Source organism: Capricornis sumatraensis, chromosome 2 (assembly GCF_032405125.1).
Source record: "Capricornis sumatraensis isolate serow.1 chromosome 2, serow.2, whole genome shotgun sequence".
NCBI lineage: Eukaryota > Metazoa > Chordata > Mammalia > Artiodactyla > Bovidae > Capricornis > Capricornis sumatraensis.
In genome coordinates, this window is record NC_091070.1 from 212,196,007 (window position 1) to 212,223,844 (window position 27,838).

General features: G+C 50.8%; 1 protein-coding gene across 1 annotated transcript in view; it reads right to left on the bottom strand.

Annotated features, from left to right (window-relative positions):
* Positions 1-1,592: 1,592 nt before the first annotated feature.
* C2H1orf94 (chromosome 2 C1orf94 homolog) overlaps positions 1,593-27,838 on the bottom strand; it is a 43,400-nt gene continuing 17,154 nt past the window's right edge. The window contains exons 2-7 of the mRNA XM_068966592.1: positions 23,283-23,971; positions 19,819-20,079; positions 18,629-18,804; positions 14,149-14,226; positions 8,099-8,295; positions 1,593-1,668 (exon numbers count right to left, since the gene is read on the bottom strand). Of these exons, the coding sequence (XP_068822693.1) occupies positions 1,593-1,668; positions 8,099-8,295; positions 14,149-14,226; positions 18,629-18,804; positions 19,819-20,079; positions 23,283-23,971 (1,477 nt within the window). The remainder of the gene's footprint in view (positions 1,669-8,098; positions 8,296-14,148; positions 14,227-18,628; positions 18,805-19,818; positions 20,080-23,282; positions 23,972-27,838) is intronic.

Consider the following 27,838-nt stretch of genomic DNA (forward strand, 5'->3'; position numbering starts at 1 on the left):
ATCTTTCTCTCCTCTGCTAAGGCGTTCACCATTACTCTATCCTACTTCTGCCTTTGAACATAGCAGATAAAATCGCTGGCTTCTCTTAGTTTCATTGAGAATGGAGTTGGTATAAATGTTCTTAGTCTCCTTGTTATTACTGTTATTTAGTCGCTGAGTGGTGCCTGGAAAGGAAATTGACTTCCAGGGACCCAGGAAGAAAGGTCAGCTGTGTCACACAGTGAAGGCAAGAGAAATGCTCTTGCGAATCCTGGACTTAAGCCCATCCTGAGACACTGGGGACTTGCATATATCCCTAGCCTCTCACTGCAATCGGGACTGGGCTCCTAACGTCCCCCAGACCTGGCCCTCACTGACCTCAGCCAAGGTGAAGCCAAGCTCTCGGGTGAGTATTAGGACTGGTAATAGGGCAATTTAGAACTGACAGTGTTGGTCCATCTGCATGTACGTGGATCAATTTTTGAACCCAGGAGGTGGAGGTCCTTAGATTAACCTTCTGTTTAATTTCATCTTATGATGGTTTGCCAAAACACAGTTCATTTCATAGACCATCCCTGATCAGTGATGGCTGCCTGGACCACCACAGGGGGAATGGTCCTGTGGCTTTGTCCAGGCTCAGAGGAACAGCCTAATGGTACCTGTCAAGGGTATCGAATAGGAGAGTTAAAATATATGTGTGTCACTGACTCAGGACCCCTCCTCTTCTCAGATTTGTGCCTTCCATCCATGTGATCCATATGCTTTCAGCATCCCTATCCAAGTTGCTGACAACAGCTGATTGAGAATGATCCAGGGACATTGCCATGAGGGGCAGTTCTGAGACTGACCTCTATTTCAGCATTGATCTACAATCATCAGATATCATCTTGTCTATCACGATATTCAGGATTACTTTCAGAACTGATTTTCAGGACATATTTTTCCATCTCGTGTCCAAGAGAGCCTTTTCTGTAAGTGGTCACCTGGACAGGGCACAGCAGGATTCCCTTCTTCTTCATCCATTCCTGAGATGCTTAAATTGGGCTCTTGAGAAGTGAGTGGATCACCCACAAAAGAATAGGTAAGCCCTCAAGTGTATGATCCCTGGGGTCCCTCATATACCGAGAAGCACTTGGAGGATGGTAGCCCATGTCCTCAGTAAACTTCGAGTCTCCCGGGGTGGGAGGCAGGGGAAGGAGCAGTGATGATTACACAGAGCATTACAGAAAATAAACAGGCACACTCTATGTCAAGCAGCTCATACTTTTATCGGAAAATACAAACTTTCTAAAATTAAGTGTCTTACTTCTATTTTACCAATAACAACAGAAACAAAAACCACTCATGTTAGCTAAATACAGATGCATACGTGGATGAGCAAGTGCATATGAATCCAAGGGGGGGTGTGTGGTCTGCACTTTGCCTGAGGGCGGGCTGTGTGCGTGTATGAGTGTTGGTCCATAGATGCGTCTGGCCTTGCTGTTTTCTGTCTGTGACCTGGTCGGAACCTTGGCTTTCCAAACTTCATACCAAGCTGCTGCAGAATCCAGAATTCCAGAGCCCTTAGCCCTGCTCCAGGGGCTAAGGTGGGAGGAGGGATCTAAGAAGGAGATCTAAAAATTTATGCCATTCCCACTGGAGGAAAAGTAGGCGCTGTTCATCAGGGGCCCACCGGACGTTGAGCCGAACCTGGAGGAGAAAGAAAAGGACGTCGTGATGGGACTTCCCTGGTGGTCCAGTGGTTAAGACACCACCCTCCCAATGAAGGGGCCCAGGTTCAACCCCCAGCCAAGGAACCAGATCACACGGGGCACAACTAAGCTCGCATGCCACAACTAAAGAGCCTATGTGTGGCAATGAAGATTCTGCCTGTGTGTCGCAACTAAGACCCAGCGCAGCCAAATACATTTTTTAAAAATTAAAAGAGAAAAAAGGCATTGTGACGGGATTCCTGATGTTGGTAGTGATATTAGGGAAAGTAATATGTTAATGTGGGGGCTGTCAAAGACTGGGAAGATCATGAGAGGCTTAGAAACTGAAAGCTTTAGCAGTAATACAGAAAGCTTTGGCTCTGAGAAAACAAAATATTGAAATGAAATTATTGGAAGACAACAAAGAGTTTCTTCTGCCACTCCCTTAGGTCAGGAAGGCCCTGGCAGCCTGTAGGGACTCTGTCCAGCCTATGCTTTCTCCATATCCGGGACCACAGCCTAGGAAGCCTCTCTGGATCGGAGCACCTTACCTGTGTGCCTATAGCCCCTATACTTGCCTTAGAGGATCTTGTGTGCCCCTCAAGAAATTTCACATCAGAGAACTCAGACCCACGTCCCAGGGTGAGATTTCAGAATCCGCCCACCCCAGGGCTCCTGATCCCCTTCTCAGCACCACGTTCAATCAGGCCCTGCATTTCAACCCCAATCTGGCAAGGAAGCCCGGAGGCACCCCTGACTGCCCGCAGCTTTGCTAGACCCCCAGGGAAGGAAGAGCTGAGGAGACCTGAGCCTCAACCTCCAAGAACAGAAATACACACTCTTCTGCCTTTTCTCCCTGGCTAGTCATACTTCGAAAGAGAGTTCAAAAGCCATCTTCTGTGTGAAGACTTCGTTGACCTCTCCAGATGGAATCATTTACTCACACTTCTGGTATCCTATTGCAATTTCTTTGCCCATCTGCTAGGATACTTTGAATGAATGGAACAGAGCTCAAGACAAATCACAGCAGAGCAAATGGCTAGATTTAGTCTAATCCAGGGATTCTCGGTCGCTTTTCAGCTGGGCAGACGCATATTACAGAAGATGCTCACGTTCGTGGTGCTCTCCCATGAATTGATGAAACAGAAAAGGAGCAGGGGGCAGAGGAGGGGAGAAGCAATGGGACGAACCAGCGCATTAATTTGTAATGCCTCAGCTGGTGTTGGTATCCATCGCTCACAGCGAGCAGCCGTGGACAACTGAGGATTTGGGTGGTCCGCATCTCTTCTCACTAAAATAAATTTTCTGAGAACAGGGACACTGTCTGGACTGTTTATCATTCTACACTCAGCACCCAGTCCAGGACCTGGCACGAGGTAGGGTGCTGGATAAGCAATTAATGTCAGTGGTAACCTTGTTTCTTTTTCTCTTTTTCAAAAATCATATTGGAAAAGAAATTATTGGAAGCGATGCTACTATAAGGATACTCTGAATTCCACTCTGGTTTGTAAAATAAAGGCCATAACGCATACTTTAGTACTTAATAATTACCAGCAATAAATTAGTTATAACACACCTCATATCTGTTGTCACACCCCATGCATCTGAGCCCTTCCGGCTGAAAAGTTCTGATGGGGTCAGCTGCCAAGGGCATGCTCTGGACAGGACGTACCCTAGAGAGCCAGGAAGATGGCTAATCCATGTGGACTATAGTTATCCCGGAGTGCTTCCTGGAGGAAGAGGAGGAGCTTGAACTGCTTCTCGAGCACCGAGCACCGTTGAAAGGTCTTGGTTTGCCTGGGACAGTTTTTCCACTGGCATTCCCAGTGCAATTATTATTTGCCTTCTTTTGACTCTTAAGCTTATTACTGCTTGAAAGACACATTGTATGGTGATCCTGGACTTAGCAGAGGTCAGAGAGGGCTCCCCTCCTCCTTCCCTGAGAACACCGAGGCCACCTGCTCCTTCCTCTCCCACCACATATAGTTAGGTCTCTTGGTTCTCGTCTTTGCTCTTGAACCAGAGGAAACACTGACCCTCCTTGTCTCCCAAACTAAACTCTCTCCATCTAGGCCCTTGTACCCCTCCCTGCCCACGACAGGGTCTTCCAGATGTTATTCCATCCAGCATGACAAGTAACCGCCAACACCGCTCCTGATCCCAGGGCTCCCTACCCCCACCCTGTGGTGCCCAGGTTTTCTTGCCATACTGCCACCCCTCCATCTCTTCCTCTGGCTCCCTCCGCTCCACACTCTCCCATTCTCCCATCTCTTAGATCCTTTGCTTACGCCTCTCCATCCCCACAACCCCTCTACATGTTGGGAGGCCCAGGGCTCGGTCCTTGGGCCTCTCTTCTCTCTGTACATGTGCTCCCAGGCAATCTTGTCCCACCTTATGCTTCTAAACATCGTCTGTATGCTAATGACCCCAAAATTTATATTATCAGCCACCACTTCTCCCCTGAGCTTCGGACGCAGACACCCACCTGCCCATCGACAGCTCCACTCCTGTATCTAACGGGCATCTCAAATTTCACATAAGCAGAGCTTCCCTGGTGGTTCCGGGGAGCCACTGGCTGTGAGCTACTGAAGCCCGTGCACCTAGGGCCTGTGCTGTGCAACGAGAGAAGCTCCCCCAGTGAGAAACCTTGTGTCACAGCTAGACAGGAGCCCTGCTTGCCACAGCCAGAGAAGAAGCCCACGCAGCAGTGAAAACCCAGCACAGCCAAAAATACATACATACATCCATAAAATTATTGTTAAAAATTCCGCATATGCAAAAACCAAATTCCTGATCATCCGTACTTTGGTACTGCCCCTTATCCAGACACGCAAGTCAAAACCCTACACATCAATGCTACTTGCTCACTATCATGTGTAAAAGAAATAGTGAGAAGTTGCTAAATAACAAAGGGAGCCCAGCCTGGAGCTCTGTGATGACCTAGAGGGGTGAGACGAGGGGAGGAGAGGGAAGAGAGGGAGGGAAGGGATGTAGATAAATGTATGTACGTAGACATATGTGTGTGTGTATATATATATATATATATATATGACTGATTCATGTTGTTGTACAGCAGAAACCAACACAAAATTGCAAAGCAATTTCCAACCAATTAAAAATAAATAAAATAGCTCAGTTAAACAAACAAAACTGGGAATCACACTTGACTCCTCTCTTTTCCTTATTCCATAGCCAACCTTCACGTCCCATCAATTCTACAAAGAAGATAAACGTTTCAGATTTTTCTCGCCTCCTTTCCAGGGTTACTGCCTCGTCTGTGCCTCCAGCACCTCTTGCTTGGGCAACTATAAAGGCGCCCAGCCTGGTCCCCTCCATCAGCTCTTTCTCCACAGCCCTCTCTTTGTACACTGGCCCACGTCATCTTCTTACCCGGAGAACTGGAACACTCGCGGCCGCGCACGTCTCTCTCCTGCGTGGCCCCGCAGACGCTCTCTAGCCTGGGGCTGCCGCTGCCCTGACCTCCAGTCCGCCCCTCCCCCACCAACAGTGCCCCGGCTGCTTTTCCCACCTCATGGCCACTGCGCTTTCTGTCCTTGCGGCCCAGAGTGCTCACTGACCGCACATACACACGGCTCCTTCTCTCGCTGCATTCAGATCTCCCCGCTTTCCCTGCACCTGACACGCATGACGCTTGTTTATCTCTGCAGTGTCTATCGATCCTCCTGGAATGACAGAAGGAAACACGCTTGTCTTGCTCGCTCCCCTGACCCATGCCTAGAGCCAGCCAGGCACACGCAGGAGGCCACAGATAGGTTTTTGAATAAATGAACCATCCCTTTGAGGGATGCAGGCCTGCACTCCTCGCTTCACCTTTCTGACCCCACTTTCTTTCCAGCCAGCCTCTCAGGCCACCCCTGCAGCCTGCTGACCGCTGCGCCTCCGTTTTCTCTCCTTTGCCCACAGTGTCCCCAGCTGGCCCCCGGCTCCCGCCCGCTTCTAAGGCCGCTCCTTCCTCAGTCTCCTCCCCTTCCTGTCTCTCTGAAGACAGCTCAAGACCAGGGCTCCACCCGCCCTCTTTCTGCTCCCCACCAGTGCTTCCCAAGCGCTGGCCAGCGAGAATGGGAGCACACCGCCCCTCCACGTGGCCGGTTCTGGGCGAGTCTCTCTTCCCCCGAGCCCAGAGTTACAGCGTGGAAGGGGCATCTGCTGGCCAGCAGGTGGGCTGTCCGCCCTCTGCACTCTCATCTGCTCTCACCTCTCTTACAGACCCTGCAGTCACCTCTCTTCCCCCATCTCTCTCCCCTCTGGCCCATCAGTTCATTCCAGCATTCACAGCTCTGCATCGGACCCCCAGGCCCACCAGTCAGAGCTTTTAATAATCCAAGTCTGGCCTTCCCTTTCCTATTTTCCATCTCATTCAAGGGGTAAATCTCATACCTCAGCCAGGTGCCTTTATTCCCCAGGTCTCAAGTCTGCCATGCAACCTCCCACCCAAGGGCCTGATTCCCCAGGTTGCTGCCCCCTCCCCATCCTGTCCGTCTAGTCAAGGCTATGGTTTTTCCAGTGGTCATGTATGGATGTGAGAGTTGGACTGTGAAGAAAGCTGAGTGCCGAAGAATTGATGCTTTTGAACTGTGGTGTTGGAGAAGACTCTTGAGAGTCCCTTGGACTGCAAGGAGATCCAATCAGCCCATTCTAAAGGAGATCAGTCCTGGGTGTTCTTTGGAAGGACTGATGCTGAAGCTGAAACTCCAATACTTTGGCCACCTTGTGCGAAGAGTTGACTCATTGGAAAAGACCCTGATGCTGGGAGGGATTGGGGGCAGGAGGAGAAGGGGATGACAGAGGATGAGATGGCTGGATGGCATCACCGACTCAATGGACGTGAGTCTGAGTGAACTCTGGGGGATGGTGATGGACAGGGAGGCCTGGCGTGCTGCAGCTCATGGGGTCTCAAAGGGTCGGACACGACTGAGCAACCGAACTGACACCATTCTATAGCCCTCACTGCCCACCCAGCAGGGACCTTCCCTCTGTCCCTGGGCCACTTTGATGGCACTTTGTCACGGCGCTAACATCACTGTGCCCCCTCCTCTGAAGGGACGAGCCGTGTCCTGCTCATGGGCGGGGCCCCACAGGCTAAGTTCATCGTCACTACGAGCGTCAACCGACACAGCGCTTCCCCGGGTGTGTTGGTGGAACACACTGTGCTATGAGGAAAGGGGAGGAGATAAAGGATGGGGAGGAAGGGAGGGACGGAGGAAGGGAGGGAGGAAGGAAGGGAGGGACGGAGGAAGGGAGAGAGGCCGGAGGGGAGGCGCGGGTGGGAGGGGAAGAATAAGGAGAAAGAAGAAAGAAGAGGCCACGGCCATGGGCTTTATGTTCAGTTGGCACTACTGACCATCACCTTGTTGAATGTTCCCCATGCGCCCTGGTAAGTAAAGTGATCTGTGAATTCCAACAGTTGAGAAACCTTTTTATCTTTCTTTCTACCTTTCTTATCCCAAACAGATCTGACTGTGGACACCTCTTTCCAGGATTCACCCTCTACAACAAGAGTTCAGGGGGAACACCGACTGAAAGCCGTCAGAGTCCAGGAAACACCCGTTGACACGACAGGGAGGGGCCGTGAGGGGGAGGAAGGGAATCCTTGTTAGGCTGGGGAGTCTGGCCCTGACTCTGTAAAGGGAGGCTCCCACAGTGGGGCACACATTCCCTGGGCACTGGGACACACGTTCCCCCGGGGGTGCCCAGGACTGGAGTCTCAGGACTGACCCGGCCCCTGCTGCCTCATGGAAGTGAAGGTTTGGTGAGCGGAAATGAGCAGCTGTGTTGTGTTAAAACAACAAACACAATTTTCTCACTGACCGGCGTGTAAAGTTTGTGTGGAACTGTCAGCGAAAAAGGTTGAGTTTGGGTTGGCTCTTGGCTGCTACGCCCCTCTCCTCTGCTGTTTGGGGTAGTTTTGGGGGGGGAAGTGTGAGCAGTCCGATAAGCTGTGGGAGAAGCTTCAGCAGGGTCACTTGCGAACTCACGGGGCTGTTGGAGAGATGAGCCTGGCAAGGAGCTCGGGACGCGGTAAGTGGGGGAAAGAGCCGCAAGGAGATTACCTGGCCGTAGCCTGCTGGACACCAGGCAAATGGGGAAAGGCATATGCGTCCAGTTCCAGCGCCTGCTGCCTGCTGCAGGCAGTGTGCCCTTCTGCTGCTGACACACAGCTGCCTTTCTGCACCAGACTGAGGACTCTGGCCCCGGACTGGGCCCCGAAGGGGGCCCACCAGGCTCACCTCCACACCTGCTCCGTCCAGCACACACACAGCCTCTGAACACAGGCCCGGGGTCTCCTCTCCTCCCCGCCAGGGAACATACATAACAAGGAAGCACGAGTGGGGCCCAGAGCGCCCACCTCCCCTCTCCAGCAGCTTTCGGGAAGGCAGGTGGGCTTCCGGCACGGGCTGAAGACTCACCCGTATGCCGGGGGGAAGAGGTACTGCGGCCCGTCTCCTGCCATGGGGGAAGGGTCTCGGGGATTGCTGGCCAGCTTCTGAGGTGTCCTCTGAGGGTACGGATAGTTGGGCTGGACGAAGGGGATGTAGCTCATCAGGGGGGTGTAGGAAGAGCGGAAAATCTGTTGTCCCATCTGCTGGGGGTTGTATGGCGTCACCTGCAGGGCAGAGAGGAGAGAGGCGCTGAGTCCAGTAGAGCCTGCTGCCTCTAAACACCACAGTCCCCCAGCCCTGACCCAAACCCCAGGTCCCACCCTTCAGCCCCTGTGGCCCCTCACAGAAGACAATGTGTTAGACTGGGGAAAGCACAGGGCTCAGCTTATTTATGGGAGACCAGCAAGGTATTTAATTTATCTGAGCCTCAGTTTCCTGATCCATAAAATGGGCAAACACTATGTCCATTAGTATGGGGACTGAGCCAGTTGGTATAAGTAGAGAGACTGGCACATAACAAATGAATATTATTTCCATTATTGTTTCTCTTCCCTGTCCCCTAACTTTCCCTCAGTCAATAACATCTCAAAAGCCCCTGGTTCATTGTCATTTACAATCTCAGTCAAGGCTGTGGAGATATGTACATCCCTGGCTTCTAGCTCAGGATCTCAACAGAACCCCAAGTCAGAGACAGCCCTGCCCAGTGGAAATTCTCATGATGGATGATGGAAATCTTCTGGGTCTCCACTGGATACCACCCAATATGGTACCCACCAGACATAAATGTGGCTACTGAGCACTTGAAATGGGCTAGTGGGACTGAATTTTAAATTTTACTTAATTTTAGTTGGTTTCAATGTAAATAACCACACATGGCTGCTGGTTACATTACTGGACAGTGTGAGTGCAAGAGAAAGGCCAAAAAGGGAAAATGGAATTCAGCTCAAACCCTAGAGAAAAGTAGGAATCCACTGGGTTTCTGAGACCACCTGGATCAGACTCACCAAGAAGCAGGGCTCCCACTGTCTTCTTGGCAAGGCAGGGGCCCCATCTGTCTTATTTACTGATTTATCCTCAGCCCTAAGACTGTGCCTGTCACATAGCAGCTGCTCAATAAACATGTGTCAAGCGAATAAGTAAAAAAAAAAGTAAAGAAAGAAAGAGGCGGCGGATGGAGGAAAGAAAAGACCAATGTCCACCTGAATACCTAAAATGATGGGGAGCTCTTTACACTGTGAGCACTGTATTCTACCACTGACAGCTCCAAATGTCTTATGCGGAGCTGATATCCATCTTCCTGTGTGTTTTGGTCAAACCTAGGGAAATTCTTGGATTTCCACTTTCACAGCAGGAGTGGGATCCAAGCTGCTCAGCTGTTCAGCATGCTGACTGCCCGCTCTCACCCTGCACACCCTTATCTAATTTAAAAAGATGATAAAGCCTAGGGGTCATTAAGTGAAAATAAGGGTGTGCCAGGCCCTCCACGTGGATTCTCTCATTTAAACTCCGAACAGCCCCCGTGAGGTAGGACCACTAGGATCCCCATTTTAGGTACGAGGAAACCGAAGCTCAGGGAAGTTAAGGAACTTGCCTAGCAAGTGTTTCAAGTGTCCGAATTTTGTCAGAGTCCCCGCGTCCCATGACTCCACCACTGTGCTCGCTCCTTCTGGAAGTCTGGGCCCATCCCTCCTGGCCCTCCCCATCCTTCCCCCAGTGGACAGACAGGATCCGGTGATGCTGGATGTGGCTGCCAAACCCCCAAGAGGATGAGCTGAAGGTCATAAAGTGCCAAGAGCTCACAGAGAGAATCCAGGAAGGGACCTCCCAGGACAGACACCCAAGGGTCAGCATGGCAGAAAAAACAAAAACAAAAAACTGGTTTTTCCAGTGTAGGGGGTGGGAGTCCCAGACCCAGGACTTGAGAGGAAACGGACATGAAAAAGAAGACGTAGGTCTCAGAGCTGACACAAGCTTCACTCAAAACTGTACCCTAGCTACATGTCACTGAGAAAAACCATAAACCAGAGCTGTGTAGAGGGCTCTGGAACCATCTCCAAGACATCTTTTGTCATCTCTTTGCTGACAAAAGCAATGATAGAGCAGTGTGCCCAGAATGCCACATTCATACAAAAATGCCTGTATAGACAGATATCACTGGGAGGACACCTAAGAAACCAGTCACAGTGATCGCCTCTAAGGTGTTTAAAATCTGATACCAGGTTTTTAATGTTACTGGTTCGAATATATGCACATACATAACTTCGTCTAAAAGCATTTGCTGAGGAGCTAGGTGGACAGAATCACTGCTCGTGGGGTGGAAGGGACAAGACTGGGATTCTGTGAGCCTGACTGCCTCCCCTCGCGACTTCATCTCAGGATGTAAAGCTGCTACTGCTGCAAGAGCAGCCCTGGCCCACGTGATAAAGTGACCCATACTTATAGTCCCTTCTCTATCTTCTAGAACATTCTAACATCCTTCAGGGCAGAGGTGCAGCTTGAAGAGAAAGGGTAGAGAGGGAGAGGCCGAGGAGTCCCTGGCTTTGAGGGTGGGCTCTGTTCACCTGGGTGTGTGCGCTGCAGGGGGCAGTGTGCAAGGCTGGGAATGTAGGCTGTTCTCAGCTCTTCTCCTCACAGCCCACCCCTCATGCAAGACACTCAGACCCTCTGGAAGTGCTGTTTCGTGTTGCCTGTGTGTGCTCAGGCCCACATACATCCAGTCCAGTGGCACGTATGGAAACACATCTATATTTGTGTCTGAGTGTGTGTTTGTATTTTCATCTCTGATGCTTGATTTTTTTAAAAGATCTTTTCGATGTGGGCCATTTTTAAAGTCTTTATTTTGTTACAATATTGTGTCTGTTTGTGTTTTGTTTCTCTTTGGCCACAAGGCATGTGAAATCTTAGCTCCCAGATGGGGAATGGAACCCACATCCCCTGCATTGGAAGGTGAAGAATTAACCACGGGACTGCCAGGGAAGTCCCTCTGCTGCTTTACTTTGATACTATATTTTTATGAATCTGTGTACAAGAGGCAGTAAGCCATAGTTACTGGGAACATGGGCCCTGAAGCCAGCCGGCTCAAGGTCAAACCCCAACTTGCCACTGTGTTACTGTCAAGCAGATGTCGACCCCCGACCTACCCATGGGAGTAGGGGGTGCAGATTTAGCTAACAAAAATAGGTAACAGCCAGATAAATTTGAATTTAAGATAACAGTAAAAATTTTTTTAGTTTAAGTATGGTCCATGCAGTATTTGGGACATAGCCCTACTAAAATTTTATTCACCATTTACCTAGATTTAAGTTTAACTAAACCACTAGACCATTCAGATATGACCTAAATCAAATCCCTTGTGATTATACAGTGGAAGTGAAAAATAGATTTAAGGGACTAAATTTGATAGAATGCCTGATGAACTATGAACAGAGGTTCGTGACATTGTACAGGAGACAGGGATCAAGAACATCCCCAAGAAAAAGAAATGCAGAAAAGGTAAAAGGCTGTCTGAGGAGGCCTTACAGATAGCTATGAAAAAGAAGAGAAGTGAAACGCAAAGGAGAAAAGGAAAGATATAAGCATCTGAATGCAGAGTTCCAAAGAATAGCAAGAAGAGATAAGAAAGCCTTCCTCAGCAATCAATGCAAAGAAATAGAGGAAAACAACAGAATGGCAAAGACTAGAGGTCTCTTCAAGAAAATTAGAGATACCAAGGGAATATTTCATGCAAAGATGGGCTCGATAAAGGACAGAAATGGTATGGACCTAACAGAAGCAGAAGATATTAAGAAGAGGTGGCAAGAATACATGGAAGAACTATACAAAAAAAGATCTTCATGACCCAGATAATTATGATGGTGTAATCACTCACCTAGAGCCAGACATCCTGGAATGTGAAGTCAAGTGGGCCTTAGAAAGCATCACTATGAACAAAGCTAGTGGAGGTGATGGAATTCCAGTGGAGGTATTTCAAATCCTGAAAGAGGATGCTGTGAAAGTGCTGCACTCAATATGCCAGCCAATTTGGAAAACTCAGCAGTGGCCATAGGGCTGGAAGAGGTCAGTTTTCATTCCAATCCCAAAGAAAAGCAATTTCAAAGAATGCTCAAACTACCACACAATTGCACTCATCTCACACACTAGTAAAGTAATGCTCAAAATTTTCCAAGCCAGGCTTCAGCAACACATGAACCGTGAACTTCCAGATGTTCAAGCTGGTTTTAGAAAAGGTGGAGGAACCAGAGATCAAATTGCCAACATCCACTGGATCACGGAAAAAGGAAGAGAGTTCCAGAAAAACATCTATTTCTGCTTTATTGACTATGCCAAAGCCTTTGACTGTGTGGATCACACTAAACTGTGGAAAATTCTTCAAGAGATGGGAATATTAGACCACCTGACCTGCCTCTTGAGAAACCTATATGCAGGTTAGGAAGTAACAGTTAGAACTGGACATAGAACAACAGACTGGTTCCAAATAGGAAAAGGAGTACGTCAAGGCTGTATATTGTCACCCTGCTTATTTAACTTCTATGCAGAGTACATCATGAGAAACGCTGGGCTGGAAGAAGCACAAGCTGGAATCAAGATTGCTGGGAGAAATATCAATAACGTCAGATATGCAGATGATACTACGCTTATGGCAGAAAATGAAGAGAAACTAAAAAGCCTCTTGATGAAAGTGAAAGTGGAGAGTGAAAAAGTTGGCTTAAAACTCAACATTCAGAAAACTAAGATCATGGCATCTGGTCCCATCACTTCATGGGAAATAAATGGGGAAACAGTGAAAACAATGTCAGACTTTATTTTTGGGGGGCTCCAAACTCACTCGATGACCTGCTACCTGGAGCAGGTAGATGGTGATTGCAGCCATGAAATTAAAAGATGCTTATTCCTTGGAAGGAAAGTTATGACCAACCTAGATAGCATATTCAAAAGCAGAGACATTACTTTGTGCCAACAAATGTCCGTCTAGTCAAGGCTATGGTTTTTCCAGTAGTCATGTATGGATGTGAGAGTTGGACTGTGAAGAAAGTTGAGCGCTGAAGAATTGATGCTTTTGAACTGTGTTGCTGGAGAAGACTCTTGAGAGTCCCTTGGACTGCAAGGAGATCCAACCAGTCCATCCTAAAGGAGATCAGCCCTGGGTGTTCTTTGGAGGGAATGATGCTGAAGCTGAAACTCCAGTACTTTGGCCACCTTATGCGAAGAGTTGATTCACTGGAAAGACCCTGATGCTGGGAGGGATTGCGGGCAGGAGGGGAAGGGGACACCAAAGGATGAGATGGCTGGATGGCATCCGACTCGATGGATGTGAGTTTGAGTGAACTCCAGGAGTTGGTGATGGACAGGGAGGCCTGGCGTGCTGCAATTCATGGGGTCTCAGAGAGTCAGACATGACTGAGTGACTGAACTGGACTGAGGTGTCTTGTATTTTAGCTGAGGAGACCATGGGAGGGCTGTGACTCCCAGCCCAAGCGATGCAGGGCCAGGCCGTGTGATCAGCTCGGGCCGGGGGAAGGTGGGCGAACACAGCCCCGTCCCAGCTCGGAGCCCTCCCACACTCCCCCCATCCAGCACGGCAGGCACAAAAGTGATCTGCCTGGGCCCAGAAGGGGGACACTTAAAAAAGGCTTGAACCCAACCCCAGTGCAGCTCAGTCAACCTGTAGACCTTTGGGTAAAAATTAAACATCGTATTGCTTAAAGCCTCTGAGACATTGAGGCTGTTTGTTGCCACAGCGAAAGCTAACTCAGGCAAATTATTTCATCTCTCTGTGTCTCCGTTTCCTCATCTTGACTCTACCTCGTAGGGTGGCTCTGAGGAGTAAACGAATGCAGGTAAGGCCCTTAGAGAAGGGCCTGGCGCACAGTGGCGGCTCCAAGCACCAGCCAGCACTGTCTCCTGGGGACACTGCTTTGTGGCCGCATGCATTTTGGTGCTTGTGTCTGCACCTTGGGGTCAAAGGTGGGCCAGAAAGCGTGGCTGGTGACCAGCTGGACAAAGACAAGGGGGCAGACATCCTTCTGACCTGAAGGCCTCCATGGGCTGGGACAGAGGTGAGGAGGTCATCGACTCACCTGTCTGGAGTAACACCCCACCTGGGGGTGCAGGGTCTGCTGGTAGGGCATCCTGGCTGCCCGCTGAGAATACAGGCCCTGGGGAGAGAACGGAGGGACTCAGTGCCATGGGGTGATAGGCTTCCTGCCAGAGAATGGCAGCCACTCAACTCAGCTTCCAGCTCCCTTGCCTGGATCTCCAGACACAGCAGAGTCCAGCCCACCACCCGTAACCCCCAGTTGCTTAGTCCAGCTGGAATCAGGTTGAGCGGGCATGCCTCACACCACACAGGAAGCCCCTGGTTAGTAGGATTCACAGCCTTTTGATTGAATATGTAAGACATGAGCTTTAGGGACCTGCTGTCTTTTGAAATCCAGATCTGCTCCTTAGGCTGTGTGACCTTGAGCAAATCATTTCACCTCTCTGAGCCTGTGTTCCCTTGTGTCTGAAATTATGTGTGTTTAAGCCTGCAAAGCCTGTGAAGGTAGCCAGATTATCTCTGTTGGTGTCTATGCCCTTTTCTAAGTGCCCTTCACCAAAGCCCATTCCTGGCCCAAGGCAGGAGGTGCTGAGGCTGTCTGTGTCGTGTGTGCTAGGTTCCCTCGTGTTTATTTAAACACACTGGCCTGTGTGCTTCCATCTGTGTCTGCGGCCATGTGTTTCTGTGTACAAACGTGCGACTGTGAACCCAGGTGTGTTAGTCTGGGTCTCTGTTGCTGGGTGTCTGTCTGCCCACAAGTATACCTGTGCCTGTACCTGATGATAAAGACTGTCGTGAAGATACATGAGCTAATCTGTCTAAAGGGCCCAGAATAGTACCCAGCATGTAGTAAGGATTCTGCCAGTGCTAGGTACTTTTACCATTTCTCACTGTCTGCCCCCTATCCCCACTGCTCCCGCCACTTGAAGAAGCTGCCTGGCAGCTCAGCCCAACGGTAAGTAGAAATTTTATTCACAACTCTGTCCAGAGTGGCCTTTGGTGTCCCTGTACATACACACACACACACACACACACACACACACACACACAAGCAGAACTGCTGCTGTGGGTGGGGTCGGCTCATGACTCGTCCAGGCCCAGGCTACCCCTACCTGCCAATTCAGAGTTAATCCATAAGATGTGGCTCAAAACCCAAGGCACCCCTCAGACCAGAATATGTCTTTCCAGAAGATTCCACACCAGAGATGCTGCCTCCATCATGCACTCAGCTGAGCCAGTCATCAAAGCGCTGATGGCTGAGCTGCCCTTGATGACTTCCTCAGGGCCCCTGGACTGCTCGTAAAAGGCTCCACATCCCTGATGTGGGGTTCTGGGGAAGGCCTCCCAGCTCTCCTAGGCGCACATCCTCTCGGGGCCTTCCTTGTTCTCGGCTCCCACGCACCTGCCCTTGACCGTGGCCGGGCCTCCCCCACAGCCACCAACCCCTCCATCGCTTGAATCCAGGGCACGAGCTTGCCTTTTCTTCAAGCTCTAAGGCCCAGGGCAGCCCCACTTACCCCCACAACCAGCCTGTGAGCCCGGGCATGGTCTGAACTGGGGCAGGGAAGTCAGCTAATGGGGCTGCCCTGCCCGTGCCCAGGCCTCAGTGGGCTCCAAGGCCACGTTCTAAGTGCCCCTCTTCTGTTTCACCACCTCCCCATCAGTGCTCAGCCCTGCTTTCCACAGCCAACTCCCCTGGGCCACCGGCCTCCCCATGCCTGCCTGGGCGAGGCGACCCTTAGGATATGTGAGCCACTCGTCCCTGGTCCATCATGGGGTGGGTTTTCAGGAGACGATGCCGTATTCATCAGTACGAGCCGCCCTCAGTGACTTGAGGGGGATTTCTAGTTGTTCAAATTGCAATTCTATGAAATCACAAGCAAAGGGAAACACACATCCATTCCTCTTTGCTTGAGGCTGTGACCTCTTTGCATGTGTCCGCCCTCCTTAATTGGGAGCAGAATTCCTTTGTGCCAAGCAGCTGGGATTCTCTTTGGAGCTCCTGGGTGCTGGGGAGTTAGTCTTCCACGGCTCTTCGTCCGTCCACTGCAAAGCTCTGAGTAAACTGGATTTGGGACCTCATCTTTATTCCTAACGTCAAGCAGGAAAGAGAGACTGGGATGGACTCTTCCCTGTTTCTCCTGTGTGCCTTCTCAAGGCCTGCAGACCTCCCTGACCCCGTGTCCCAGGAAGACCAGGGCTGAACAACAATAAGAGCCAACATCTGTATCATACTTGAGATTTTACAAAGCCCTTTCCCATCCATGGACTCAATTAACCTTACAATTGACTCAAGTATTTGCTGCCGCTGTAATTATTATGAGGCCATTTCATAGGTGAGGAGACCAGGGCTCAGAACATTTGGCTAACTTGCCCAAGGCCACACAGCTCGAAAGTAGCACAATTCCCTTAAATCCAATTCTGATGATTCTAAAACCTGCCTTCTTTTTATCATATCAGACCCCTTGATCAGCTGTCTTGAAGCTGGTTGGTATCATGAAATCATGAGAAGCTGGGAAAAGGTAAGTCACGCTGTCTGTTGTTACCCCTTGGGAGGGTCGGCGTGTACAAGTGACTTCGGCTGGGCTCAGTCAGTGTCTAAACTGCTGCACAGAAGCAAAGGGCCCTACCAGCCAGGGCCTTTCTGCCCAGAGGCTCAGGAAGCTCAGTGTCAGCCCTGTGATGCAGACACCAGCATCTCTGAAGACAAAGGAGCTTCTTGCTAGAAGAATACTTCCGAATCTCACCCATGCCAAAAGTCAAGTCAAAAGAAGTTAACATAGCAGAGAGACTGTCGCCTCTTTACAAAACAAACCACTGCAAATTAGCTTTACATGGTGAGCCCCCTGAGTGAGTGCATTTGAGAGTGAATCAATTTACACTAAATAAAATTATGCAGTTGTTTCTCTCTCAGAGGTGAGGGGCACACCGTGCTGGCCTTGGATTTGTCCCTGACTCATACTGGACTCCGAGCTTCCTAGTCACCTTGGAATCCCCAGCCTGCAGTCAGTGTGAAGCAAGGAGTTTTTTTTTTTTTTTTAATTGTTCAAATGAGAAAATAAATACATACAAATGAGTACGTCGGGGATAAATGACTCAATAACAAATGTGCAAGGGTGGAGGAGCTTCAGAGAAGGAGCTGGTGAACCAGTGAGGATGTGAGCGGGGTATTTCTCCAGGAGAGCACATGGTAGATTCAGGATGGATGCACCTGGGGTTTTCCCATGGATCACGCTTCCTTACACCGTCTCACCTTAAAGGTGGGGCTTGAGAAAGAGGGTGGCCACTGGCTCTCTTTAGCAAACCCAAAGAAGACTTGAAACCAAAACTTTGGAGAGAAAGGACCATGCTAAACCCCTTTACTTCAGTTCCTGTTTTAAGAATCAGGGGCTAAGTCCCGGGCCAGCTCAGAGGGGCTTCACATGGAGTAGAGAAGACCCACCTCTCATGCAGGATGCTAAGCCTGCTGCCATCGAGGAGGAGGAAATACCACTGGGAGCCCAGGGGCAGTGGAAGGGGGAGGGGCACAGGGGCAGGACGAGAAGATCTTCAGGTTGGATCTCCTCTCTTTGTCCTCCCCGGGCTCGGCCAGGCTGGGCTGGGCCAACAGGCTCCCAGGGGCCTGCCCCTTCTGTACACCCGCACGCCATTCTGGCAAGCAGCCAGGGAGGGGAGAGAAGACCGAGAAATCTTAGGCGCTGAGCACCTGTCCTGGAGCAACGGAACACTACCTGGAGGGACTATTTAAGCTCTTGGTTCGGACTATGGTTTAAATCAGAATGGACATTTATTTGATTTTTTTCCATCTCTCTACCCAGTGGGTGGCAGCTCTTACAGGAGATTAAGTTAAATAGACGAACGAAAGGAACTACATTTTCCCAGAGTAAATAAGTTGTGTGAGTAAAACCGCCAGGCTTGCAAGCGTTTCCCCCACCCCTTTGTGTCTGACGCCTCTTAGCTCTGAGTCCAAGACCAAGACTGTGTGCCAAGCCACCTCAGCCGGTAGAAGCTAAGATTGCTAGGTTGTAGTTGAAATTAAATGGCCACATAATTTGTCATCTGGGACACTTGAGAGTGAAAGGGGGTATAATGAATAATTATGCTGGGACAAAAGACCAAAACGGGGACTGTCCCAAGTAATTCAGGACACGTGTCATCCGACTACAAAGCAAGCCCCAGGAGGTGGTGGGAAACGAGGACTGTGCCATCGGTCAGGTTTCCTTGGGAGCCCAAGTACTTCAGAGCCCAGGATTAGCCAAGCGGCTCTAAAAGACACAGCAGAGAGTGAACTGGAATCGAGACAAAGGAAAATGAGAAACAGGCACACGTGCGTGCGTGTGTGTGTGTGTGTGTGTGTGTGTGATGCATGCACACGCGTATCTGGCAGTCGGTCTGATGGGGCCCCTATGAAGAAAGTAACTAATGAGTCCACGGCTCTTTGTGAATGAGGCTCCTTGTGAGCCACAGCGCCTCCCTGGACGGCCACCACCGGATAACTGGGCCCGGACCTGCTCACTCACCTGGTACTGGGGGAAGGTGGAGGGGTTTGTGAACACAGGCGGAGGTGCGTAGTTCAGGTTGAGCCAGAGGGGCTGGTTCAGCGTTGCTGAGGTCAACGTGGTGGCAAAGCGTGGGGTGAACACGTTCCCTGTGTACTTGAGGCTGTTCTTGTCGGCCCCGGTCACAGGTGGGTTAACTGTAAGTCACAGGAGAGGTAGGGTGTTTCCTGATTGAGGAAGGGAGAGGCCAGCCTGCCCCGGCTCCATGACTGCCCCCAGGGTTAGTGTTCTCACAGGTCAGGTATTTTAAAGGCTCCCAGAGCGTTCTTCAAAGCTCAAGGAAAACACTGTTAGTTCACACCTTGCCAACGTGGAAGGGGTGAGAGGCCCAGCATGGTCTGCCATGGAGCATCCCCTTCATGACTCACAAGTAAGGAGGCAGTTTAGCAAGAGATACAATCAACCAGCTTGTTTCACCTACGTGCAAAACTATATTCCTTCAAGTGCTTCGGAAAAATCCAGTTTGATACAAACAATTGCTACGCTGTGGGAAGCCATTCTTATCAAATTATTAAAGCACCCCACTGGGGACATGTACTTGGCAACAGCGAGGACCTTGTGTAGGTGTTGCATCTATGCCAGAGTCATTTTTTAAAAATATTATATAATCCCCTTTGGTAAGACCCCAAATTAGTCTGAATGAATGATATTTGATGGAGTTGTTTCAGGATATGAATCCTGGATTCTTTCCTTCTATAATATGTCCTGTGGGCTTAAGAGTTAGAGATGGGGTATCAGTGTCCCCTTTTTAGCACCTTTTGTTGGGGGGAGAATGTTTTACTAAAACAGTTTTAGATGTACAAGGGAGAGAAAGCTGAGACGTGAATAATCGAAATGTAGAAATAATCTTAAAGCCCGGGATTTTCTTTGGCTCAGGCAACTTGAGGGGACATAAGACATGCTGAGTCAGGGCTATATTCAAATTAACCACCAATAAGGCCCATGTGACCCCTGAAAGTCAGCTAGATTTCTTGAGCTCTTCCCTGTAGGGGTAACACAGGAAGAAAGCCATTTCCCCATTTTACAGGACTAAGGAAAGACAGTGACCTGCCCATGGATGACAGCCGTTTGAGGACAGAGCTACTCCAGGGGCCTATGAGGGTTTCTGAAATCCCTTCCTGCATAGAGAGATCTGGGCAGGGTCAGCTTACGTTTCAGCTCCAGCCTGTCCACCTCCACTTTGCCACGAAGTTTCAGCTGCCCGCTTGGGTTCTTGGTGGCCCCAAGGAACTCATAGAGCAGGTTCTTCTCAGCCTGGCAGGCAGGCTTCTTGGCCAGCAAAGCCATGGACATGGAACCCATGGGGTCACTGCCACCCTCCTCACCACAGGTGTCCTTCTGGCTCGGGGACCACTGGCTGAGAAAGAGGCTCTCTCGGCCCCTGGTCAGCTCCTTGGCACCTGGGTTCCGTTCTAGAGCAGGAGAGAAGCTGAGTCAGTGACTCTGGAAGACCATGTGCTGGATGCGGGGAGCATGGTCTTGTGGACAAAGTCATGGATCCTCCGCAGCACACCTGAGACTCCCACCACTCTGGGCTCCCTCTCAACCAAGTTCAGTCCGAGTCCAGTCCCTGAAGCCTTCCCTGACCAGCGCCCATGACGGTCTCACACCCTTGCATGCATGAATGCATTCATCCATTCTTGTCTTCTTCCATCTGTCCACCCATCCATCCATCCTTTTATCCACCCATCCATCTTTCCTTCCTTCCATCCACTCATCCATCCTCCCTTCCCTAATCCCATTCTCTCCTCCTTAAAAAACTCCCTCCCTTCTAGTTCCCTCTCTTTTCTTACCTTCTTTTCTTTCTTTTCTTCCTTCCTCTTTTCCTCCCTGCCACTTCTTCCTTTCTCCCTCTTTTCCTTCCTTCCTATCTTTTGCCTTTCCTTTCTCCCTCTTTTTTCCTCCCTTCCTTCCCGCTAACCATTTGTAGGTTGGATCACAATGGTTCCAGATAGTTCCTGTCTTCAGGGAGCACACTTGGCTTAGTGGCGGTGGGCGGGGGGAGGGGGGCGGATGGGGGGGTGGTGGTTGGCGCACACACATTCCCACACAACACGCAGCTGGTCCCTCATCACAGACTCTCCTCTTGCTAAGTCGTCGTGGCGATTCAGCACACTCATCAGCGCCAGGCTCTGACCTGAGTCCTGGGGACACTTGGATGAGTCAGAGCCAGACTTGGCCCGGCAGGAACTCACAACACGGAGGAAGAGAGAGACAGACCCAGAAATAGCTCCGGGACAAGGCAGATGGGGACCGTGAGGTGACGGAGGGACACAGCGGGGGAAGAGGGCGGCTGAGACAGCTTCTGTCTGAGGACCGGAGGGATTCCAGGAGGAGGAGGCCTGCAGCGAGGCCCTGCACCCAGAGCCATGGGTGACCGCAGGCAAAGGCACAGAGGCACGAGTGAGCCACAGGCTGCTGTCGGTGCCAGGCTCAGCTCTCTCTCTCCAAACAGAGCAAGTCTCCCTTGTGCAAGGACACTGCCTGGACCACCAAGGATCCCCCTACAACAGTGGTTTTTCACCCAATTTTCCTTTGGAGCAATGGAACTCTTTCTTCCAACAAAGCTCTTTCTTCCAACAAAGTATGGCGGGGGGATGCACCATACTGCAAGTGTAAATACATAGTTCGTGCATGCTCAGTTATGTCTGACTCTTTGTGACCCTATGGACTATAGCCTGTCAGGCTCCTCTGTCCATAGGATTTTCCCAGCAAGAATACTGGAGTGGGTTACCATGCCCTCCTTCAGGGGATCTTCCCGATCCAGGGACTGAACCCAAATCATCTGGGTCTCCTGTATTGCAGGCCAATTCTTTACCACTGAGCCACAAGAGAAGCATATAATATATATACATATATACATATATTTAAGGCACTGCTTGGCTGAAGCACAGAAGAGGGCCTTGTTCTCAGCACCTTCATGTTTCTCCCAGCTTGGAGGTCCTGGTCTCCATGGAGCTTGGCTGTGAAATGGCACTGGACACACGGTGGGGACAGTGGATCATACTGGTAGCAATAGGATCAGAGGGCTTGGGCCCAGAATCACCTGTTGGGAGTGAACACGATCCCACCAACTCTTAGTCCCACTAGCCCATGGCCTTGGGGCTGAGTCTGGACAGGATGGGGCCTGCCGGCTTACTGCCATCCCAGCAAAGGAGAAAGCTGCTCTAGCCTGAGCCAGAAGAAAATGACAGTTTTTAGCAAAACATGTCCCTGGTGTCTTTTCCTAGAGCTTGTCTGGTTGCAGAGTGTGGCCCCCAGCCAGTGCTGAGATAACAGTACCCACTAATAATAGCCCTCTCCCCAGAGGCCCACACACCTGCCATCACACCCCACCCCAGCCACCTGAAACACACTTGCCACTCACTCATCTCCGAAGCTCCCTCTTCCAAAGGCTGTATACACAGACACACACACACACATCCCTTCCTGCCATTCCCTTCACGTGCTCACACACATACACAGCTACACACACAGAAGGGTTACACTCAGATGTGCCCAGACTGCATTTCCATCTGCAAAGTTCCTCTCAGCACACCTTCGCTCACACACCTGTACACACACACGCAAATGGTGGAAAGGTGTGTGGGACAGAACTGTCTCCAAACCAGCAGCCCTGTCTGACAGAGGAGAGAAGGAGATGGGAGGCACGTCTCCTCCCCCGGGTATGCCCCATCAGCTCACATACACAGCTTATCGTCCCCAGAGTCCCTGGACCCCTGGAGGCCTGCCCAGGACCCAGAGTCCAGCGTGCCATCCACAGTTTGGAGTCCTTGGCTTCTTAAAATGCTCCTACAGAAATTTCTCTAGGGTGACTGTGTCCCTGTTTTCTTAGGAAGATGGATCTGGGCCCTCCCAATACAGGCATCTCTCCATTACCCATCTCTCACAACCTGGGGGGAGTTTTTCTTCCAGCTTCCTCCCAGTGATTGCTGATGGCAAGCAAGTGTCACTGCCACCAGTCTTCCTTCTTGGAACCATCTGGTCTGAGTAGCTGGATCAGAACAGACACAAAATGCAGAATCCTGGAATTTGGGGAGGCAATCCGGGGAGGGTGCGGACTCCTCGATTTAGGAGTAGGAATGCACTTTGCCAAAGCCCTGGAGTCCCTGGGAACAAACCCCAGGGCCAGCAGTCTGCCTGCACCCAGAGAGTTTACATATTCACCCCCTATCCCCAGGACAGGGGACCAGGCATCATGGTCAGGACAGGAGCCTCCATCAGAAGCCAGTTAAATTCCCTCCTATTCAGCTCAGAGTCCCCTGGCTGCACTTTCACCCTGGATCCAGCAAGGGTAAATGCTTCGTTCAATGTCCTCGGGGTGCCTATGGATTTAAAAACCCAGTCGGTTACAAAACAGGCCTCTCCCTCTTCCCAAAGTGTATTGGATTCAGGGCCACCATGTCTGGTTACATGAGACATGCCCTGTATATGAGCATCCGGCAGAGGACGGCTGTGGGGGCTGAAAACAGCCTGCACCCTGGGACCATGCTCATCAGCAAGGCTACCTCACCCTACTTTGCACAGCGATGCTTCGTGTGCCTGATGCAGCCCACGTGCTAAGTTTCTCCTCCTAGCAAGCGTGCTTCCTAGCCCTGCTCCCAGCCCCACTCACCCATCAGTTGGTACCCCTCCACGATGGGGTCAGCCTCGGGCTTGGAGCAGATCTTGGCGAACACTGGAAGCTGCTTCTTCTGAGCAGGGAGCTCGGGGAGTTTTCTGGGTGTCACAGGCGGAGGCGGGGGAGGCAGCAGAAGGAACGGGCCCAGCCCTGCGGGCTCTCTGGGTCCAGGGCCACTGGACATGCTGCTCTGCAGGAAGTCCTTGATGACCCTGGTCTCCTCCAACACCATCTTGCTGTCGGGGGCCTTGGACGTTTCTGTGGACTTCAGTGGGAATTGAGCCAGGAGCTTGCTGATCTCCGAGCTGGAGGCCCCCAGGCTGCGGCTCCTGTCCTCTGTCCCCTTGGCACTCTTGACCTTGGCAGCACACAGGATGCCTGTGACCATAGATGTGGCAGAATCACAGTCTGGCCGGCTGCCAATGACTGACACGGCCACCTTCGGCTCTAGGAGCTTGTCACCAGCCATGACAGAGGCTCCTGGGTGCTCACTGCTGCTGGCCACCACTGAAGGCATGAGAAGGCAGGGGGCTGGCTGTCTGGGCCCCTCAGCGTTGCTTCTGGGTGCCTCCAGCTCCCCCGAGCTCTTGGTGACCAGGATGAGGTGCTCTTTGGTGAGGCTCAAGAACTCCTGCTCCACCAACAAGGAGATCTCGTCTTTGCCACTGGTGAGCTCCAGAGCCCTGCAAACAGGTTAGAAAGAGAGATGGCTTTAGGGCCGCTCCCTGAGAGTGGCTCTGCAGTGGGGCACAGACCCCAGGAAAAGGGGCTAGAGAAAACATGTTTGCCAAGGTGAGAAGCCTATTGCTCTCCACGAGAGAAACTGGGCCATACGTGGACCCACAGGGTTTTTATACCATACCAACAGGCAATGGGCTGGATGAAGCACAAAGTGGAATCAAGATTGCCAGGAGAAATATCAATAACCTCAGATATGCAGATGACACCACCCTTATGGCAGAAAGTGAAGAGAACTCAAAAGCCTCTTGATGAAAGTGAAAGAGGAGAGTGAAAAAGTTGGCTTAAATCTCAACATTCAGAAAACGAAGATCATGGCATCTGGTCCCATCACTTCATGGGAAATAGATGGGGAAAGAGTGGAAACAGTGTCAGACTTTATTTTGGGGGGGCTCCAAAAATCACTGCAGATGGTGACTGCTGCCATGAAATTAGAAGACGCTTACTCCTTGAAAGGAAAGTTATGACCAACTTAGACAGCATATTAAAAAGCAGAGACATTACTTTGTCAACAAAGTTACGTCTAAGTCAAGGCTGTGGTTTTTCCAGTGGTCATGTATGGATGTGAGAGTTGGACTGTGAAGAAAGCTGAGCGCTGAAGAATTGATGCTTTTGAACTGTGTTGTTGGAGAAGACTCTTGAGAGTCCCTTGGACTTCAAGGAGATCCAGCCAGTCCATTCTGAAGGAGATCAGCCCTGGGTGTTCTTTGGAGGGAATGATGCTAAAGCTGAAACTCCAGTACTTTTGCCACCTCATGCGAAGAGTTGACTCACTGGAAAAGACTCTGATGCTGGGAGGGATTGGGGTCAGGGAGAAAAGGGGATGACGGAGGATGAGATGGCTGGATGGCATCACTGACTCAATGGACGTGAGTTTGAGTGAACTCCAGGAGTTGGTGATGGACAGGGAGGCCTGGTGTGCTGTGATTCATGGGATCGCAAAGAGTTGGACACGACTGAGCGACTGAACTGAACTGAACAGAACAGGAATAGTCCTAAGAGCTTGGTTCTGGGAATCGGGACCCCTGGGTCCTCTCCCTGTGCTCCATCTTGCTGAGTGGGCCAAGCCTTGATTTCTGTCCATCGCTCCCTGTTTGGTGGTGCTCAGGACCCAAAGCACTAAAAGACCAGCAGCAAAGGGGACAGGACTGAGTCAACAGCTCTGGACGTGGCATCCAGGGTCCAGGGGCCCCAGGCACTGCAGGATGGTCTGAGTCAGAGCAGGGACAGCAAGGTGGCAGCTGGAGCTCACAGTCTGGCTCAGTCACTTCCCAGCTATGTGATCCTGGGTCCCTTGCTCAGCATCATGGTACCTCTGTCTTCCTTCCTGGTGAAGCGGAGTATCACAGAAACACTTCAGACCGTGTCTCGCACAGTAAAGGCAATTAAAGGGACAGCCAGTCTATATACACCTCTGTCAGCCGGGCTGGGCCTCTGGATCCTGAAATCTGCACAGTGGCCCCATAGATACTGTGTCCACCTTGGCTGGCATGGCCTTCTGACCAGATCACAGACTGGGCTGCCTGGGAGCACCAGCAATTGCTTGATCCCTGCACTGATTCACAATAATCTTCCTGTATCTAAACACTGGCCTCTATCTGCACGTGAGACCTGGGACCTCCAACTGCACCCTTGGTGGCCAGTACCATTCTAATGTTGCCTAATGGTCCCATGGACTCTAAGCTCCTAGATGCTGGCTGTCTCCAGGCGTGGGAGAGGGTAGCCATCCTGCTGGACTGGTTTGGGCCCACACTGCCCCACCAGCAACCTTGGTAAGGGGGGCCCTTCCTCCCTGGTACTCCCAGGAGGACTGTGGCAGCCCACCCTGCTCTCCCTCCTGGGTGGGTTCCCAGGAAGGGTGGATAAGTTGGCCTACATAGAGCATTCTAGAGACTGCTCAGAGTTCTACCACTGGTGAAAATGGTGAAAAGAGAGGCAGAGGGGAAAATTAAAGCATCCTGTGAATGGATCTTTGGGCAGGCTCAGAGTATATTCCTGCCCTGACAGCCCATTCTGTGGATGCAGTGAGCCCTCAAAATAATGACTAGCAAATGCTCCCAGCAAGGATGTTCCTTCCTGGTAATGCTCTGTATATCAACACATGCACACAGACACACACACACACAGGTGCAAAATGACTCACAGTCATCACACATAAAACCAGGGGATGGTCTCTGTATCTGACAACCAGTCAGAATGAGCACAGGCTACAGTCCCAGGCACTCCTACTGTGCTGGTATTAATCCCATAGCTGATGGTTACTGGTGAGTCCCAAGGGGTCCTGGTAAAGGTCATGGCTGGCCAGGGCACTTGGGAGGCCTAGGGAAGTTTAAAACATGGGAGCTTGTCACTATTCTAATGGTGGTGATAGCCACCACCTCCTGAACATCAGCCCTGCATGTGGTCTCCCCAGGCCTGGAGGCTGGGAGCTGTGCCAGGAAAAAGCAGGCTCCAGTCAAACAGACTGAGATCAGAATCGGGCCCTACTGCTCACTTCCTGCCACATCCCGGAACCCTGGGGACTCCCCTGTGACAAAGTACGACACCTATGGCACTACAAGCACCCAGCCCCTGGGTGGGATGAGCACTTGGTGCAGTGACCCCTGAGCAGGCTTGGAACAGACACACACACAGGAGCACTGGGCACGCGGCGGCTGGCAGCAGGAGCGGGCTGGTGCTGGATGCTGGCCATTGGCGCCATGGAAGGGGCAAGGCCATTCACTCGGTTCTTCCCCTCCTCCCGGCTCTCTCTCCTTACTCCCATCTTTCCTCCTCCCCACATCTAGACTCAGTCTATCAACTGGACGCCTCTGCTGCTGTGTCCCTGGGAACATGCTTGCAACGCAGGAGACCCGCGCTCAATCCCTGGGTCAGGAAGATCCCCTAGAGAAAGGAATGGCTACCTACTCCAGTATTCTTGCCTGGAGAATATTCCATGGACAGAGGAGCCTCATGGGCTACAGTCTATGGGGTCACAAAGCGTTCAACACAGCTGAGCGACTAACACTTTCATTTCACTTCACTTTCCTGCTGTGTCCCTGGGAACACTTGGAATAAAGAGGCTACCAATCCATGGTCCCAAGATATTGATTCCCCATATTCTTCATTATCACCCTCAAAGGGAACAGGGGAATCTCTAGTCACAGAAACCAGACATTAGAAGGACCAGTTTTTGCCTCTCTGTTCAAGCTGGCTTTAGAAAAGGCAGATGAACCAGAGATCAAATTGCCAACATCCGCTGGATCATGGAAAAAGGAAGAGAGTTCCAGAAAAACATCTATTTCTGCTTTATTGACTATGCCAAAGCCTTTGACTGTGTGGATCACAAGAAACTGTGGAAAATTCTGAAAGAGATGGGAATACCAGACCACCTAACCTGCCTCTTGAGAAATCTGTATGCAGGTCAGGAAGCAACAGTTAGAACTGGACATGGAACAACAGACTGGTTCCAAATAGGAAAAGGAGTACATCAAGGCTGTATATTGTCACCCTGCTTATTTAACTTATATGCAGAGTACATCATGAGAAACCCTGGGCTGGAAGAAACACAAGCTGGAATCAAGATTGCCGGGAGAAATATCAAGAACCTCAGATATGCAGATGACACCACCCTTATGGCAGAAAGTGGAGAGGAGCTAAAAAGCCTCTTGATGAAAGTGAAAGAGGAGAGTGAAAAAGTTGACTTAAAGCTCAATATTCAGAAAATGAAGATCAAGGCATCTGGTCCCATCACTTCATGGGAAATAGATGGGGAAACAGTGGAAACAGTGTCAGACTTATCCAAAATCACTGCAGATGGTGACTGCAGCCAT